This window comes from Tiliqua scincoides, chromosome 2, assembly GCF_035046505.1.
Source record: "Tiliqua scincoides isolate rTilSci1 chromosome 2, rTilSci1.hap2, whole genome shotgun sequence".
Lineage (NCBI taxonomy): Eukaryota > Metazoa > Chordata > Lepidosauria > Squamata > Scincidae > Tiliqua > Tiliqua scincoides.
Genome location: NC_089822.1, coordinates 138,264,555 through 138,284,332, shown reverse-complemented (window position 1 = coordinate 138,284,332; position 19,778 = coordinate 138,264,555). Strand labels below are relative to the sequence as shown.

Sequence of the window (19,778 nt, the reverse complement as noted above, 5' to 3'; positions counted from 1 at the left end):
TCAGAAGCTAAGCAGGGTCAGGCCTAGTTAGTACTTGGATGGGAGACTGCCTGGGAATACTGGGTGCTGTAGGCTTATACCAAAGTCTTTTGAGACTGAAGGTTGCCAACCGTTTAGAAATACAAAATAGAAGTTTAGAAGTACAAAATACAGGACATGGATGCTTTCTGCACAGCTTTCTGGAGTTCACAGATCTGCTCATTCCACCTTGGTGTGTTGGTTACTGATATCTAGAAAGGCCTCTGTGAGTGCATCATCCCAGTTAAACTGCTGTCTCTCCATGGGTAGCTAGCTGAAACTGTGGTCCAATAAAGGAATCTCATATGAACCATGAGCAGACTCTTTAGTGCCCTATCCATCAGAAACCTACAAAATTGAAAAGCTACAAACACTCCCACTTAGTCCTCTATGCACATACTGGTTGGTTCCAGAAGTCTGTGACGTAGTGGAAATGTTCATGGGTCAAAACAGCCTGAATGAAAGCCCCGACACAGCCATCCATAACTTGGGATTCAGTGTATATAGTGCTTTCTGAGTATGTGCAGCACTTCATATGAATTACCTTGGTGTGGACCCTACAACAAATCTGTAAGGTAGGTAAGTTTTATTACCCACCCACCCTCCGCATATTATTTTTGGGGAACTGAGAGGCAGTGACTTACCTAAGGCCACCTGTGTTCGTGGAAGAGCAGAGATCTGAACTAGGAAAGTCCCAACTTGGCACCCCCAGCCCAATCCTATTCAGCGCTGGCACAGTAGAGCAGCACAACCCACACAATATCCAGCACTGAAATTGAGTGGGCCAGAAGTTTTCTCAGAGGAACATTTGTTCCCTTATCCTTGTTGGGCCTCGGCCTATCCAATGGGGCTACTCAGATCTGCACCAGCAAAATTGCTGGTGTAAGTCTGAATAGCCCTGTGTAGGGCTTCCATGCCCAGAATGGGGGTTAGGATATGAGAGAGGGCTCCTCCGCTTCTGGGCCTCCTGAGCCTGAATCATACCTCCCCTACCCCAAAACACCCCCTCCCAGCCACATTCCAACCGCCCTCTGCTGTAGCATCTGGATTCAGTGCCAGTGGGATGGTGCAGGCCTTTAGAGTGGCACTCCCTACTCTAAAGTTATTGCAAACGTGCTTTATGACACATCTTAGATGGCAAGCACCTGAGCAGCAGCCACTACACCAGTGCTCCGATACAATAGGATTGGGCTGTCAGTCTCAAATCCAAGTTGCTTTCTGAGTGCTGAAGCCTCTTGCTTTAGTGCTTTAAGATTAGCTAGTTAGACCTTTCTGCTGAAATTTCAGAACATCCTGAACCTTATCTGATGCAAATCCCTTGTGCTGCACCAGCTAGTGAAGGTCTTCCACATAAAACATAGGCCTTAAGAGTCTCTTTGAGAAGGAAGCTGAATAGCCAGAAACTGTTTAGAACAACCTTTGGCTTGCAGTGAGTGCTGCACAGACTACAGATGGCTAAACAGATATACTGCTGGAGTTGGAGACTTGAAGTCTACTCTCCATAGCAATCTGGTTAGCCTGGTAAGCGCTGGAAAGCAGGGTCTCCTTGACCAGAAGGGGCCTTTACCACTATATCTATAACTCAAATCAGAAGCAGCAAATGAAGGAACAGGAGAGGTGGTGGGAAAGGTATAAAAAGCTCCTCCAGACAGGAGGCATCGATCTTGGGAGCATCAATCTTGTGAGCGGAAGGACAGAGACAAATGTTTCCATCTGAGGGTTTTCATGACTTGCAGAGATCTACCACTGGACTCCCAAATATTCTCACAATCTGTTGGAATCCTGAGGATGAAACACCCAGCCAGACTGTAGTACAGTCTATTTGTTGCCCTTGCAATCCTTTCGCTGGCAACAAACTCTCTGTCTTGCTCTTTCCAGCCATGGTGGGAGGGATTAAACCAATAAAGTGCTCTTTGATGACACCCCAAGCTTACATGTTGGGATCCCTCCCATGGGATCTATGACATGACAAGGCAAAGGAGGCTGTGGCAAAGCTCTGGAACATGGAAGCACACTCAGCATGTTTCAATTAGGCAACCTTCTCATTCTCTTAAGGATCAAGTTCAGGGAACATCTTTTCTTCTAGTTTGAAACCAAAATGGCTGCACCCAACGCTGAATGACTGTCTCTCTGTGACATCACCAAGCTGCTTCTGTATCTCTCTCATAAAGGTCTCCCTGCAGCAGTTTCCCATCTTTTAAAACATTGACTGCAAGTGCATATGGCTTTAAATATGGTAAGGAATAAATGATCAGTTTAATTAACATTCAGGATGCATATAAAACCTTTTTAGAAGGCAAACAGTCTGCCAGAAGCATAGGAAGGGGTAAGAGAGAAGTGATTGAATCAACCTGCTAATCATTACATCTATCAAAAGCATTGGGGGAGGGGAGCTGGGTTTGTGCTATGACTCCCATTTGCAGGAACTTCTGTAGACACACACTGAGAAATCTCTAGATATCCTCAGAATTTGGGGCCCAGGGTCCCTGGATCACCTGTGAAGAAAACTCTTCCAGGATAAATTTTTGAGATAATTGTAAGCCTTATTTTGAGCAACTGCCATTTGACCTGGTAGTGTCATGATGCAAAAGCTGGGAGACCACCAGAACATTGATGAACAGCACGTTCACTTATTTAGTGGATGCCCTTTTCCAAAGCCTGCATATCCAGTAGTGACTGGGATGAAAATAAAAGGTACATTTGGTTGTCAACACAACCCATGCATATGTTATCAAATGTATCAAAATCTAGATCAATAAGACTGGGTGTGTGCATGGGTAATGACTGTGGCTGCATCTGCTGACACTAGATCACCTATGTCACCTACCTAGTACACTTTTAAGAGATTATGATTTATAAAAATACACCCTTGGAATAAAAACACATAACACCACTTTCTGCACTTTTCCTCCTTGGGGAAAAACATAATTTGTAAAAAAAAAAATAAAAACATTTAAGAACACTTATAGCAATAACTCCAGAATATGCCTGAATTGGGCCAATTCAAATCTCTGATAGGAACCTTATCCAGTTTCCAAAACAGGTTTGAGAACTGTGATTCCCCTCCACCTGCCACTGCGACCTATACCTCATATATACAATGGAGAGGAGCATTCCCACTCCTTCCTGCTTCCATGTATCTGCAATTAGGTGAATGCATGAATCAGCCCTCTGACTCCCCCAGGCCACTGTTCAAACACACAATAAACCATCATCTTCTTGATTATTGATTACTAGGATTCACAGTACAATCCCATGCATGTCTACTCAGAAGTAGGCTGCAATCCTATACACACTTTCCTGGGAGTAAGACCCATTGAAGACGATGGGACTTACTTCTAAGTAAACAAGCCTAGGATTGTGCCCTTAATTACTCAAAGTAGCATTCTCTCTTTCCCAAGTTGCTAGGGTAGAACCTCCAAAAATTGGTCTTATGCAGACCAGTCATAGGAAAGCTATGCTGTGTGCATTCTGTCTGAACCAGGGACAATATTTCCAAAGCATGATGCTAAATGAAGACAGCAAGTTTCTCTCTTGTTATCAATCTTTAATTTAGGTCACAGCTGCAAAATCAGATATGCAGGAGTGATCCTCACTACTAAGGCGCAGACACAATATGTTTAACTTGCAAATAATATATGCTACACTATGTATTTGTTACCTGGAAGTTCTCACAGTTCCATTTGTAATTGTGAATGTTTTTGCACTCAGGGAAAGTAAAAGCTGCTCCCTTCTGAGTTTATGATGGCAATCTCAAGAGCAGTCCCATATAATCATTGGTGTGTGGCTATGGTAGCTGCTCAAGATGCTGAGAAGTGGCCTATTCACATCTGATCATCACCTCTCAGCACAGGGACCTCCTTCAAAATGCAAGGACATCTTGCATGTCTTTCAAGACACCTATCTAACACATCCAAGCTAACAGCAGAAATGAGAGGGCAAGCAAGATGGGAAAGATGTCCAGAATCTATCCCTTTCCTGAGGAACCAGCAAGGAGTTCAAGAATTGCAGCATATGCCTGATTAATATTCAGCACTGTGGAAAGTTGATCTCAAAAACAACTTAGAGATACTTTCATCTGCATATTCCCCTAGTTTTGTGTGCAATATGGGATGAGCAAAATTGGGATTTTCCATTTTATCCCCCCCCCCCCGGGGTTATTTGCATGCTGTATTTTGTTTGTACTGACTGCACATTGTTTTCTATTATTCTGTACAGTGCCTTGAGCACTGCAGTAGGTGGTGAAGGCAGTTTTATAAATAACATTATTCTGTTCAATTAAAGACAGAAATTCAACTCCACCCACGTTTTCTGAGCACAAGGGTCCTAGTTCCCTTCTTACATCCTTCCATTTAATTCAGTGCTACATGGTTTGCATGTGGGGGGGGGGCACGCGCGTGTGCACATGGATGTGTGGGGGGCATTCAGTAAAATGGCAGGGTTTCACTTCATTTGAGTTTAGCTCCCTTTTTCACTAGGAGTCAAAGGTTTACACTGCATGAGAACAGTAAAGAAGTGTACATCCCTTCTTGATACAAGTAGGAATCTGTTTCTTCTATCCTATCCTTTCAAATCCCTTTTTAATGTCTCCAGTCAGTCCAACATGACTTTCACAGTTGCGCCATCTGTATCTGATGAACGAGGCTCTTCAAAGTGTCACAGGGCTTCAGCTCGTAGAATCACGGAAGCTTCCTTAAGTCTATAAGCACTACCACCAGGCTATTATTGCCCTGGTTTTCACATAATCCTGGACAGAGGGCAAGAACCATTGGAGCAGACTGAGAAGGGAAATGGGCCGGAACCCAAGCTCACCCACTAGGATCCCCCAAAACCTGAGGTCCTGCCCCCATAAGGCTCCGGTACTTAAGCCAGATAGCACTAGTAGATAGGTATCCCTGCCCCACAGGGATTCACACTCCACTGAGTCTGCTTGCCAGTATAGTCTATGCACTTGCCCTGAAATCTTGGAGAGGCAAGAGACTGTTCTTCTCCAAGTCAGAGGGTTGCCTCCTAAAGTCTCTGCGCTCCTCAGAAACAGAGTAGAGCCTGAGAGAAAGATTCAAGTCCTACAGAAGGGCTCGTCTGGCCTCTGTCCGGGGTTCTGAAAGACTTGCTTCTTATCCCTGTTTATGGGACTGGATCCTGCCTGCCTATTTCCTCCTTGTTCTCTTTGGGTTATATAATGCTTACCAGGCCTGCACCCACTCTTGTTGGCAGGAGTGGGGAAATGACATGGCAACATCACATCATGGATAAGTGTTCACAGACATTACTAGGGGAGGGGAAGACCCGGACATCACAAAGCTGCTTTCAACAACATCCTTGTGTCATCCGTAATGCATAGTCCCCTCTATACTCTCATGCTTCTCTGTTAAGAACTGCTTTCAAATACTTACTTTCTTGGAATTTTCCCCACCCTGGAAACAGTAGGCCTCTGCAGTAAAATAGCTAGGTAGGTACCTCCTCTATTAAGCTTTGGTATGTATTTTAAAGCTTGTGTGCTATGATATGTGGCTGGTAAACTGTGGTGGTGGAAGAGGCCCTCAAAGGGCTGCTTCCTTTCAACATTTTGCAATAGAAAGAAAAAAACTCTCACTTCTATCTGGGAATGCTCACCAAATGCCCATGGGCACCTGACTCTTCAGAATTAAGCCTTTCTGCTGCTGTATTGTCACTACAAGGTGATTCCCTAAGAACTCCAAAGTTCAGAGACCCAGAGGAGATGTATACTATTCTACCACAAAAACATGCGAGTCATGCCCAATGGTGAACAGCAACACAGCAACAAAAAACAATAGCAGCAAAAACTTCACAATAGCAGCAAAAGCTATTTCAATGAAACAATAGGACAGTATTACTGACCACCTCAGCCCACACCTTGACTTCTTAGGGCCATCATGAGTTGCATGGACCCACTATTTGTAGTAGATGCTGGTGCTCCAGTTCTGGCTACCATGTTGTCCAGTACTCAGTTTCATAAGGAAACATAGAAGTGTAACTGGGGCACCATCAACTACTACAAACATCATGTGTGGGAACAGAGGGCAATGACGATGGAAAGAAGGGCCAGTTGAAGGGGTACAGTGGGTTAGCTGCAGCCTGCCTATTGAGGAATAGGAGACTTTGAAGATGGCCAGTTTGAAGTCTGTCATTTTGTTTGTTGCAAGGAGTTCTTATTTAGCATTTTCATATTTCTGGAAGACAGGTTGCGTGTGCTTATTATTTTTAACACTCAGCTCTGTGAGCTGTCCATCTGCTTCTACATGTTTCATCATGGGGGAGAGCACTAGTGGTTTAGGCTCAGAGCCTTTGTGGGCACAGGATTCAGTCAGATACCCTCCTAGTTCCTGCCCCCTCCCTGATATTTGTTATGAGTGAAAAGCATCTCTCACTGAACCAAACATGCGTCAACAGGATTAGTGTAAGGAGCTAAGCAGGTGTTGGGTAGGGTTGGAATTCAACAGCCAGCCTACAGGCAAGCTGTGAAGCACCAGTGACTTGACAATGGGGGCAGGCGTCACTGGCCTGCTGGCATCAGAGCGTGCTCCCTGGATATGCTACAAGGGGACGGATGGCTGGCATCCCAATCCTGCAGATAAGTGGCTAGCATGGCACATCAGCTGTAAACACCTCCTTAGCTTGGTACAATAGGAACTGGCTTGTCATGTAAAGTATGGACATCAACTAGAGTTGGGGTTGACCAATGGGGTTGACACATGGCAGGGCATGGAAGGCAAGACAGACTTTGCCTGTAGAATACAAAGGACAGAATTGAGTCAATGAAGATAACTACTATGAACCCAGCTGAACTGGCAAAAGCTGCAGGCTCCAGATTTTTCATCAGACCTTTTATAAAGGAAAGTAGCTGGGGAATTTGCAGTTCCCTTGTTGTGATAGTCGTTTTCAAAAGTGGTCCCAGCACTAAAAAGTTTGGGAAGGACTGGAATACACACACACACACACACACACACACACACACACACACACACACACACACACACACACACACACACACACACACACACACACACACACGGCACTTTGATTCACACCATAGTTCTGGGTGGCCAGAAGGCTACTTATACCAATTCCTTGACTATCCTAGCAAATATCTTTCTTTTATCCTGATAATTGCTTTTAGTAAAGTAGCATTTAATACTTCATTATTTCAGTCTGCACACCATTTATGCTTTTTTACTAGTTTGCAAACCACTCTGGACAACTTTGGCTTTGGAATGCTTTATTTTTTTAATCACTTGGTACATGCAGAGCATCTGCTTGCTGCACAGTTTAAACTTTCATGCAGACTGTAAATATTTAAGATACAATTTATAATGTCTTAAGCGACCCACAGTGATGGCTACAGATCCTGACACAGACAAACCACAGACTTTCTCAGGTTTTCCCCCATTACTTAGGAGAGACATTCTTCCAAACAAAACAGCTGACCTGTGTGTTCCATCATAAGCCCTTGGAATTATGCATGATAAAATACTGGCTAGATTTAACTACAGGTGTGAGCCCATTAATGACCTTCTAGCCAGCAACGGGTTGTACATGGGATAGCTGCTGTTGGTCTGGAGCAGGGGTGCTCATTTTTGGCAGGAGGGCCACAATATCTCTCTGGCACTGTGTCGGGGGCCGGGAAAAAAAGAATTAATTTACATTTCAAATTTGAATACATTTACATAAATGAATATATTAGAGACAGAAAAGGAATGAATTCAATCCAGTTTATGATTCAATTCACCCTAATAAGGGGGCATCTTCATGCCAGTTTATGATCCCATTCACCCTAAGAAGGGGGGAATCTTCATGCCAGTTTATGATCCCATTCACACACACACAAATGGATGGGGGATCTTCCACACACATACACCCAACTGCTTGCCTGCCCCCTCGCCCTCCCTTGTTTGCTTGGGCAGCCTGCCTGCTTGCCCAGCTGCATGCCTGCCTGCATGCCCACCTAACTGCCCTTCCTTGCTAGCTAGGGGGGCATGTGCTGCTGCCTGCCTGGCTGGCTGGCCAGCCAACCAGCCCTCCCTCCGAGACATGTGCTGCAGGCTGGGCTCCCCTCCCTTGTGCAGGATCTCTCTCTCTCTCTCTCTCTCTCTCTCTCCTGCACTCCCCTGGTTCAGGTTGCAGGAGGGGAGGGGAGGGGAGCCGAGCCCAGCCGAGCTGAGCCCAGTCCAGCCTATGGGCAAGGCAGGAAGAGACCAGCCGGCAAGTGCGCAGGGTCTTTTATAGTGGGAAGTAACGCGACCTGCAAGTCTCACGTTACCTTCCCACTATAAAAGGCCCTGCGCATGTGCTGGGCTGTATTTCCTTCGTTGCCACTGAGCTCAGCAGCAGCGAGGGAAAGTAAGGCGCAGAGCTCGCACGGTAGGCCAGCGCAGGCTAGGGTGAGGGTCGTGCCCATTGGAGATGAGGGGACCCCCTGGGGGCCAGATGGGGACCCACAGCAGGCTGCAAGTGGCCTGCAGGCTGGGTTTTGGGCACCCCTGGTCCGGAGGTTGAACCCCCCCAAGTCTCTGAGGCTGAGGGGAGCTCTGCTTCCCTCGCCTCTGGAGGCTCAAATACCCCAATTGTGTGAGAGATGAGATTTCCACTTTCCCCAGAGGAAACCGGAAGTCATGTCTCTCACACAATTTTGGCATTCTGAGCCTTGCAGAGGCAAGAAATCCCTCGCCTTCAGAGGTTTCACATAGCATCAAGCCCTGCTTGATGACAGGGATGCTGGCTCACATCCCTGTTGTTATGTGGTGCACAACTGTATATGGACTGCTAGTTATATTGACAAAAATAGTGGTGTCTGTTTGAAAAGCTATTAATATGCAAAGCTAAATAAATTACCAGAAAAAATTTCATTGAACACTGCGGGATTTGTTTCTAAACAAACATGTTTAGGATGCAAAATTGAATCATCGTTCAGAGAAACTAGTTTTTCAGCACGTGCAACGGATTTTCAATGTCTGTCATCCATCCATCCCTGTCCCCATCCCCCGTTGCAACTGGGGTTCTGCCTTTGTAACTGGTGTGTTAAAACTGGTTTTTAACTGGTCCTTATGACTAAGAATAGTCTGATCTGTAGCAATCAGTATGGCATGGATGTTTAGCTCCATGCCATGAAAGTTTCACCAGCCAATGTCTGCATACTAAACTGTGAAAGGAACAGAGGCAGACCAGTTTATGACCCTGGTCATGACAGTGGTTGTCTTAAAGCTTCAGGAAAAAACACGAGTACCTGGTAAGAGCTCATGCGTCAGACCAGTAATGTGGTCTCAGAAGCAGGACTGATGACTAGAGGCCTCAGATTCACAGGCCAAAAGAAAGGCTACACAGTTTATTGTCAGCACAATCTCACTCACTCTCTCTCTCAGGTTGGAATTAGAGAGAGCCTTTCCTGTTCTTCCGAAAATTCCATGGGTGACCGCCCCTTGCTTGCATAGCATATTTGAGGCTGGGAACAATAACCACCTCCTAGGAGCTTCCTGACTTGGAGCAAACAAGTAGCTAGCAGCACAAAAGAAGCCATCCTGCCTATCCAAGCCAAGGAGCCATGCTAATGAAGCAGCTGGCCTTCTGAGCAACTGCATCCTCAGTCAAATGTGAGAACAATTTGAACTCCTAATTGGGAAAAAAGTACATTAGAAATACACTGATACGGATCCATTCACACATTCACAAACCTAGGTTTGCCTCAGCAAGTATATTCAACATGAATCACAGGTCCCTGACAACCATACTTGTATGTTTGCAGACATGTACTTTGTCACAGTTATACTGAAAAATCCTTAGATGAACACCTAAAAAGGTAATGTTCATAAATTAGCAGACAAGATCACTGCGATGATGGCATATGTCATTGCCAGACTTCTGGGAATACTGAGCTCCAAGCTGTGTAGACTTGGCTTCCAGGGTTTTGAGTTGTGCAGCTGAGCAGCTTAGTGACTGCAACAGCTATATGTTCCAGGGGCTATAGATAAAGGCTGCTACAAGAGTTAGAGTTCACAGGAGTATGCATGAGATGAAACAGAAAGCAACTGTGATGTAGTGGTATGAGTGTTGAGACAATGGGAACCTGGGTCCAAATCTCCACATATCTGATTCTCAGTGGTTGACCCTTGAACTGATCACTCTCTCTCTTTCTGAGTAACTTACCTCACAGGGTTGTTGTAAAGAAAAATGTGGGGACAATGACAACAGTCCCTATCCTTAGTACCTTGGAGAAATGGCAGAATAAAAATGTATGCAATAATTACAGACTTAAGGCAAAGCAGCAATGATGAGAGGTGCAATGGGCACCATAACATGTGATGCATATGCTGGGGATATAAAAAGTAACTGATCCAACCCATTTATCACATGGTCCTTCCCAAGATTTTTAGTCACGTGGTCTTTAACAGATACTTCATTTCAGAAAAGCAAAATGAAAAAAGTAACATAGGGCTAGAAACATTTTTTAAGGGAAAGCCGAGATTCTCAGAATGCCATTTCCTTTGCAAGTCTGCAGCTCATAGTGAACCATCCACAGACTTGGGTTCACTTTTAAAAGTTTTATACTCAGAAATGTGGGGACGGCAGCCACTGAAATGCAGGACAACTAATGAAGACAAATCAAGTTGCCCAGAAATACGGTACTTGGTGATCAGGCAGGTCTAGAAGGGAATAACAGGACTAAAAATTGATTCAATGCAGGATGATGGTTATGACAGAAACCCAAGAGCTGCATTCTGTGAAAGATTTAGAGATAAAAATATGTACCGGGAAGATTTTAATTCTTTAATCTCAGATTCAGGCTTAACTGATTGCGCCTGTGTGTGTGTGTAGATACATCTGGAATGTTTCCCAAATCTGAATGAACCCGGGGGATGATGTTTAGTTTTTAAATCCTTCTCCAGAGAGCTATTTTTAACTTTCAGGGTCACCAAATGGATCCATCCCTCCGCTAGAGTGCTTCCTAACTGCTATCTATCTATTATGGTTGAAACAGCCAGATGCTCATCTTCAGTTGCATTTAGGACTAAAGGTTTCTCTTGCTTGACACAATCTGCTGGAAGTAATTTAATATGACAGAACACTTCCATTGCTGTCCCCTTCCACCTCCTTCCTCATCCCAAAGAGGATCTTTGCCAGACAAGATTCATAGCTAGATTGAATTTTTATAGCATTATTTACTGCTTCTAGAGCTGCAACATGTTGCATTTTACAGAGATGCTTCACTAATCCGAAAGTGTGTTACCAAATAAAATTACCCTGTCAAAATATATCTGTTCTTCTGATCCAATCTCTTTTGACATGCCTTGAAATCTTGGCAACCTCTGAACACATTATTGATACACTCCCTGAATATAGAAATAAGGAAACAAATCCCATATCTGACAAGTTAAAGCACTCTTTTGAAGCTTCATCTGACCCAAGCCCATTTTTCATCTATATTACTTCCAAGGATGGAAGACTCCTCCAATTGACCATTCAAAGTTCTTTATTGCATTTTGTAGAGGTGCTTCTCTTTTGTTTCAAAGAAAACCAACTCATAAACGTTGAAGCTGCATCAATATGGATCCCCCAAAATCAATATTTTACCCTTGAAATCTTATGATAAATAGTAACCTCTGGAAGCCCAATGATGTATAGCACATTTCCTCAGCAAAGAAGGTCATGTCCATATGAAACAGTCTTCCAGCACCTTAAAGACTTAGGTCCAAATCCTAACCAAGTTTCCAGCACTGGCATAGCAGTGCCAATGGGACACAAGCTGCATCCTGCAGTTGGGTGGCATTCACAGAGGCCTCCTCAAAGTAATGTAATGTTTGTTCCCTTGACTCAGAGATGCATTGCCCTTATGTCGGTGCTGGAAAGTGGGTTAGGATTGCGCCCTAATACTGTTTGGATGGCAAACTGATGTTCTCTTACCTCAAGGAGACCTCTGACTGTTTCTCTGGCCCTGCAGGATAATGGCGTAGGCCATTTTGGTGCTACATGTGGTGTCAGTCAAGCATAGGATTGGGCCCTAAGTTGGCTTCCCTTTTGGAAGTTACATCCACCTGGGAGTTTCTAGCAACCCTATTGTACTATTGCTGCAGCAAAAAGCAAATGACAAACAACAAAGCAAAAACTTAATAGAAAACAGAAGCCAAAGCAGACAAGATGGAGGTACTGTTAGTTGAATGTCATATCATTATGGGAGATTGAGATTCAACCTGCCTTAAAAAGCAGGTTTGCAGTCTGGCCTGCCAGAATGACAAGTATCAACTGCCTCCCCAAGACGGGTCCTGAGCAAATGGAGGGAGCTCTGGTTAGGCCATGACTATGCAGCCACATCACAGAGCCTGCACTGGAAGACAGTGAAGAGGGCCTGGGAAAGCCCAGATGATAATGACCTCCTGATGGGCTGGTGGCCAGAGGGGGAAGGGGTGGAGGCCGGGGATAAGAAAGGAGAAGAGCACAGAAGGGGAGGGAGCATGTATGGGTGGGCAGAGCAAAAAAGTACATTTTTGGCTTATGAGAATTTTCCCTACAAGGGGTTTTTCAGGGACATAATTACCCTTGTAAGGCAGGAGGAAGACTGTAATAGAGTGGCCATAGTACATAACAATTTATACCCACTGGATGCAGTTGTTACATTTCTGCAACCTTATTTGTAGCATTCAAATAATGTACAAATTTACTAAGCACATTGTATAGCAAAAAATATTGAAAAAAGCCTCAATAGCACAACAATATCAACGGAATTTAAGAAAAAAAGAGAAAGAAATAGCAGATTAAAAAAACCTCAGGTGGCTTGAAATGACCGGTGAAAATAAAGTAGCCAACCTCCAGTTCTAATTCTTTTGCCTTGAGACTGAAATATGAATATATGCTTACTGATTCACCACAACTCTGAGAAACATCAATAGGACTAAAAAAAATACCAAAACATATATCACTAACATATCTAAAAATACAAAAATAGCAAACATTTATAGTGTTCTGGATTAGAAAGATTTGCAATTCCATGTATTCATACTTAAAAGTTAATGAAATCAATGGGACTTACTTCTATATTATGGCTTATGACTGGGGACTTGCTATAAATAAACTAGTATTTTGGGAACAGACAATGTTTGAACTACAGCAGAAAGAATTCACTGGGAAATTGTGAATGTTTTCACAGTAATAATTTAATTACCTATTGAGACACTGAACTAAGCCTAAGATTAAATGCAGTGATTCAGAAAGATAAGAAAAATCATACAAAAATGTTCGGGAAGTGTTGTGACTAAAGAGCTTTATTATAACTCATATAGTTATAATATATGCTTTATGCCTTACGCCTAGAAAATTAAAGCCAAACTGGTGCAGACATGTGACTCTGAATATAACATACATTTGGTAGGCAGCCATCATAATGAGAAGGTAGCCAGAAGGGATTCATACAATAGTTATTTTTCAAGTTAAATTGACTTTTTGTAGTCATCTGACAATGATGTTTCACATGAAATCTAGTTTTATGAATGGGTCCAACACGTCTGTCCATCCATCACATGCAAGGCAGAACTAGGTGGCATGGCTTCGATCCAAAACTACATTTTACGATCAGAGGTGTCTGGGTAAACAGATGAACTAAACCATCTGGTTTTTGAGTTCATGGGAGCTATTGATGGGTCCTCTGTATTTTCTCTTTCCCTTTACTAAAATTTGAAAACATATCCACTTAATATCTTGACCCAATTTCATAAAAATTTGTTCTGGGTATGGACCATAACTAGGATTATCACACAGAAGAAGGGGAGAATTTGCTTTCTTTGGCTCCTGAAGGCAAGACTAGAACCAACAGACTGAAACTCCAGGGAAGCAGATTTTGACGGGATAGGAGGAAGAATTTCCTAACTGTAAGAACTGTCCGGCACTGAACTGTCCCAGCTTTGACCAGTTCTTCATTGGAGCTTTCCAGGCAGAGACTGAATGGCCATCTGTAAGAGACGCCTGTGCCAAGCAAGGGGTTAGATTAGATGACTTCTTAGGCACCTTCCAAATTTAGTATTCTATGATTCTATAGATGATGGGAACTTCAGTGCCTTGGAAAACTCACCCAAATAACATACTATAAAAGGTCAATTATTATTTCTCACAGTTGACTGTTAAGATATTAATGCAATTAACTATACTGGAAATCTTCAAACTTGAAGAGATTAGATAATGACTATAATTATAGCAAAGTTGAGGACAAAAAAACTACTTGAAAAAACGAATTGTACACTTTTCATTCTGGAAAAATTTCTAATAATTGCCTAATACTTAATTACTTTTGAACAGCTGGAATCAAGAGGAGTCAACCCTTCTCATAATAGGACCCATAAAAGATAAACGTCAGAAAACATCTATATGATAGTTAATGGGCAGCCCAATCCTGAACTGCCTGGGGCGCCCAGCTTCCGTGGCACTGAAAATGGTTGTTGCTGCATCCTGCGCACCTTGGGATGCCACGGGCGGCACCTTGGGGGAAGGGCACTTACATCCCCTTCTCCTGGGTAAGGGAAGCAGCCCCGCAATGGGGTTACTCACTTTACCTCCAACCAAAAGGTTGGTGGCAAGGTAAGGGCGCCGAGCCCTACACAAACGGACAGGATCTGGACCCGCCTCCCCACTCCCTCCCCCAGCACACCTCCTGCCCACCCTCCGCCATCTGCCTGCCTCCCCCCTCCCGTCATGTATAATCCTCTCCTCTCCCTTGCCCCCGCTTTCTTCTCCGTGGCTCGGCGGTCCGTGAGACCACCGAGCTGTGAGGTTGGGTGCATGGCTGGTGCTAGCCCAGAGCCGGCCAAGCACTGGGCTAGCACGGGTGGTAGCCCGGCAGTAAGCCTCGCAAACATGCCTTATGGCACATGTGAGACAGTGCGCTCCGGTGAAAAGCCAGAGCGCCGAGCTCAGGATTGGGCTGTAAAATCCCAATTCTGAGCTGGCTGGGGTGTGTGGCTGCGGTGGTGCAGAAAATGGCTGCTGCTGCATTCTGCACACTTTGGGCAGTTGCCGGCGGCTCCTTGGGAAAAGGAAACTTTTGTCCCTTTCCCCCGGGTAAAGAGAATAGCCCCGCAATGAAGCTACTCGATTCACCGCCAATAAAACGGTCGGCAGTGAATCAAGAGCCTCTGTGTAGGGCGGCAAGCCCAACATGGAGGCTCTGGATCCGGTGGAGCATCACTCCACCAGTTCCACCTCCCATCCTCCCCCTGGCATGCCTCCCCCTGCTGCTCTGTAACGCCTCCTCCCTGCCCGCGCCCCGGAACGCTGCCTCCCCCCATGCCCCTGCTTACCTCTGTGCTGCTTGGTAGATCGCATGACTGCCAAGTGGTGGAGGATGAATTCCCGCCTGTTACGTGAAAATCCCCTTTTTCCCTTCCAAGTTGTGTTTTTATATCTAGTTATGTATTTTGGACTAAAATGCAGGCCTAAAACTTCTCTTTCAGGCCACAAAAGGAGTCAAATCTTAAGCTCACTCATCTCTCATGTTGATTGTCAGTCTGGGAAGACTCATTTTCTCCAGAGACACTGGAAATGTCTTTATTGTTTAAGTCAATCACTGAATATGCAAACACCTTAAAGGAGGAGGACTTTGGCAGCAAAGTCTACCACCTATTGTTAACTAAATTACAGCCATTAAGCCACCTCCAGCCTCAAATCCTGTAGCAACAGGAAGTAAGCTACTCCCCCTCCCCCAGAGCCAAGTTTTGCTGATAACTGTGTTCTGGACTCTTCCACCTTTTCTTTACATACTCCACGTGTACCATTGTGTGTTACTGAGCATGCCCACAGCTCTGGGATACTTCCGGTCAGTTTAGATCAACTTCCAGGTCCAAGACAAATCTTATAAGAGAGAACTCGGAGCACATGCGGTCTCTCTCTGACTGTCCACCGGCCGGAGTGGCCAGACTCTTCCTCCAACTCTCCCCCCCCCGGACAGGTAAATATATCGTTGCGTCTAAACTTCCCCCCCTTCTTCCCTACCTATTCCTCCCTGCTCCCCCATCTTTAGTCAGCAACTGGGTTTAGCAGATTAAGGAACCCCTATAATACCTCCCTACTTCCTGTCCATTTCTGATTCTTTTTCGGATGCACCCAAAATACACAGCACACGCATCCACCACTAGTTAGGTACACCAGACCAGTACTAGAAATCTATACTTATCGATTCTCCATGTGTATTATGTTTTACCTTTGTGTATTTTTGCAATAAAAATATAATCCTTTGATTGAAAGTTACCTTTCTCCCAATCTCATTAAGCTAAACAAGAGATTTCTTTGCTCTACGCTGTCTTGTATCCGGCCTATGGTCCCGAAAGTTTCCAAAAGGCTAATATAACTAATTCCCCTAAACAAAACAGCCTTTTTGGTAACACGCCCAGCGGTAGCCTGGTGCCAGCCAGCACGGGGCTACCACTGGCACTTGCCTGGTGGTAGGGCCCACAAACGTACCTTACGGCATGTTTGTGACAGTGCACTCCAGCGGTGAGCCGGCGCGCCAAGCCCAGGATTGGGCTCTAAGGCTGCAGTCCTAACCAACTTTCCAGCGCTGACATAAGGGCAATGCAACTTTGAAGTAAGGGAACTAACATTGCCTTATCTTGAGAAGGCCTCTGCAAGTGCTCCCCCCCCCCAACTTCAGGATGTAGCACATGCCCCACTGGCACAGCTATGCCAGTGCTGGAATGTTGGTTAGGATTGTGCCCTGTAAGTCACAAAATAATGACAGTAACTGCTAGTATTAAGACTGCATTGCATATTCTCCAGTCTCAGTGTTGGGATTGAAACTAAGAATTTTTGCTGAAAACACTTAGGGCACAATCCTAACCAGGTCTACTCAGAAGTAAATCCTATTTTGTGCATTGGGGCTTACTCTCAGGAAAGTGTGGTTAGGATTGCAGCCTTAGATTGTGCAAATTTTCACTTTAAAATAAATCTGATTAATACATTCCAACCTGCACAGTCTTTCCTCTGACTGCATTTGCCAACACAATATTATCTACCATACAAAAGGGTGAGGATAACGAGTCTTATTTTTAGGCAGTTGCTAAGGAAGAACTTATCATTGCTAGCATACACTTCATTAACATTGTGTGTGTCCTCACTTCACATACCAGAGCAATATTAATTAAGAACCATCCACACATTTAAACAATGTCCTGAGGAAAACATAACATGACATTGTGTACAGGTTAACCAATTTCACCATCCCAGGGCTTGTATGCACTTTACAATACAGGCATGTATTGGTCCTGGAATATCAGCAGCCTTGGGTCAAAATGGATTGTTCTTCAGCAGCAACACTGAGATGATGATAAGGTTGGCAAGCTACTCTCAGATTCTGGTTTGGCAACTGTTATTCAGGCCTATTCAATATCTACCATTAATTACTGCAGACAGTTTGGCATGGGACTATACTTGAGGCTAGAGTAATGCACCTCTTGGGTATATGGTTCACTGGGAATACTTTCATTCATTCATTGCATTTTTATCCTGCCTTTCTCCCACATCAAAGGGGACTCAAGGTGGCTAACAATAAAATCAATACAATATTGAAGCAATTAAAACATTAAAAACTTTAAAACAACCCCAATATCACGACAATTAAAAAGCACCAGCCCTCAGTGTCAATTAACAGTTTTCTTAAATAAGAAGGTCTTGAGGCCTCACTGAAAAGTCTCCAGAGAGGGAGCTGTTCTTAAATCCAGGGGAAGGGAATTCCATAAATGGGGCGCCACCATTGAAAAGGTCCTATTCTTAGCTGCCACTCCCTCACCCCTACTGGTAACAGAACAGTCAGAAGGGCCCCTCAGATGACCCTAGAGGACAGGTAGGATTATAGGGACAATTTATATTCTATCTTTCCTGCATTGAGCCCAAGGCAGCACAAGTACTTACCATCCTACCAAAACCAGACCTGCTTCGCTTCAACAAGCAAAGAATCATGGGCCTGTTTGGTGTGACAGCTTGTTTGTCGCTTTGTTTAAATTTGGAAGCGCATTTGCTTCAAATGTTAAAGATGTCTGAAGAAATGTGCTCTGTAGCTCTAACTCTAGTTTCCTTTGAGGTCACCCATCACGGAACTAGAGGGCTCACTGAATCAACTTACTAATGGAAGAAGCACTCAGGATGAATGCAACCTATCCATAGGTTGCTATTTCCAACCTTTTACACTTCATATGACTTGAATAATTGAAATTACCACTCCCTAGAAAAGGTTCAATCATGCAGAGAGAATGTTTGCATATGCCAATGGTTTTCTATTTCAATGATGCAACTCATAATTCCATAAAATTATGTGAATTTCTACATTTATTTTAGTAATTGAGCATTTCATTGATAACTATTTTCCTTCCTTTCAACAATTCACCCATTGGATTCATGGCACAATTCACCAAACATTGTCAAGCAAAAAAAGGGGGAAACCATACAAGGAAATCATATAAGACTCACAGTCTGCTTCTAAAATGGAACGGACAGATTTAGCAAGTTCTTTGGCTTCTGCTGCAAGGGATGCGGGAACAGTGCGGCCATTCCTTCCCAGGCGTGCAAGGAGCGTTTTAGAAGAGAATGTGGCTTTTTTGTCACTAAAGGGGACATACCGAAAAGGACAAACCATATTACTTGTAATACTGCAGTATCCTTGATCACAATTTTGGGTGTGTATTTCTCTTCTGATATAACTATGTCACAAAGGCAAAGTCATGAGTGACTTATAAGAACATTCTGTTCTGAGCTTGTAATGTTGCTTAGTACAAATCAATGTGTTTCATTTTATTTTTAAACTAGCAAAATGCTGGTGGGTGTGCATGGAGAGGGGAGTCCAAAGAAGACAGCAGCCCAGGTGAGACAAGGCAGGGCATCAGGGAAGCCAGGTGAAACTAGGCAGGGTATCAGTACTGCTACTCTCAGAGACAACTTGCTCTGGCTGGGGAGCAAGTAAGGCCCTAACCACATGTGCAGAAATCCACATAATAATGTCATTTTCCAAGGAACAATCACACATTAGGATGCAAAACTCATGGGGGTTTTCCTTGTCCTGTGGGTTTTGTACCACAGAATATCCAAGTATCTCTTTGTCGCTCGTCACCCTCCTAAACCATGAGTCAGGATTCTTCCACATGGGTTTTTGAATGTGTGGTTGCAATGGTTCTCAATATCTGTGGATTCGATAGATGAGATGGCATTCTAGAGACTGCCAGCTCTTTCTTTGTCACAACTTCTCCTCTCACTGGTCTCCCCTTTAAAAGTCAGATGTCTCCTCCCTCTTGCTTGTAGTGAGTAGGAGAGAGAGATGTGGAAGTGCTGTATGTTTGGTGTGGTCTGATAAACTTTTGACACATTGACTCATGATGGAGGAGATATTTCTTGGCTGAAGCTACTCTTCTTGGTAGAGATTTCTCGCCTAAGCATTTCAGTGGTGGTGCAGTATAAGAGCTGTGCTGCTGCACTGAGGAATGGAGGGGAAGAAACGATCAGCAAAGAAGAAGGGGTCCTCAACCTGCTGCTTGCCTGTTAACCTGGGAGAGTCTGTCTCCCCTCTGCCAGGACTGTCTGCATTGGATAAGTCATACAGTGCCGTGGCCCATGGAAAATACATACCACCTGCCACTATTTGACACACCTTCCAACAGGTGTCTGAGGATGCAGATGAATGCTCCCTTATCCCATATGGAGAACAGCACTGAGAGAACTGGAAGCAGATGGTAGGGAGAAGAGGGGAGAGCTGTGGGGAGGGGAGGCCTTTTGGGTATCTC

At 44.3% G+C, this 19,778-nt stretch overlaps 1 protein-coding gene across 7 annotated transcripts in view; it reads right to left on the bottom strand.

Annotated features, from left to right (window-relative positions):
• The window catches only part of STXBP4 (syntaxin binding protein 4), a 124,390-nt gene that overhangs the window by 32,192 nt on the left and 72,420 nt on the right, over nt 1-19,778 (bottom strand). For 6 of the 7 annotated variants that reach the window (XM_066614548.1, XM_066614554.1, XM_066614552.1 and 3 more), the window contains one exon: nt 18,475-18,608. The exons of the other annotated variant lie outside the window; for it this stretch is intronic. In XM_066614548.1, coding sequence (XP_066470645.1) covers nt 18,475-18,608 — 134 coding nt within the window. The remainder of the gene's footprint in view (nt 1-18,474; nt 18,609-19,778) is intronic. 7 annotated transcript variants of the gene reach the window in all.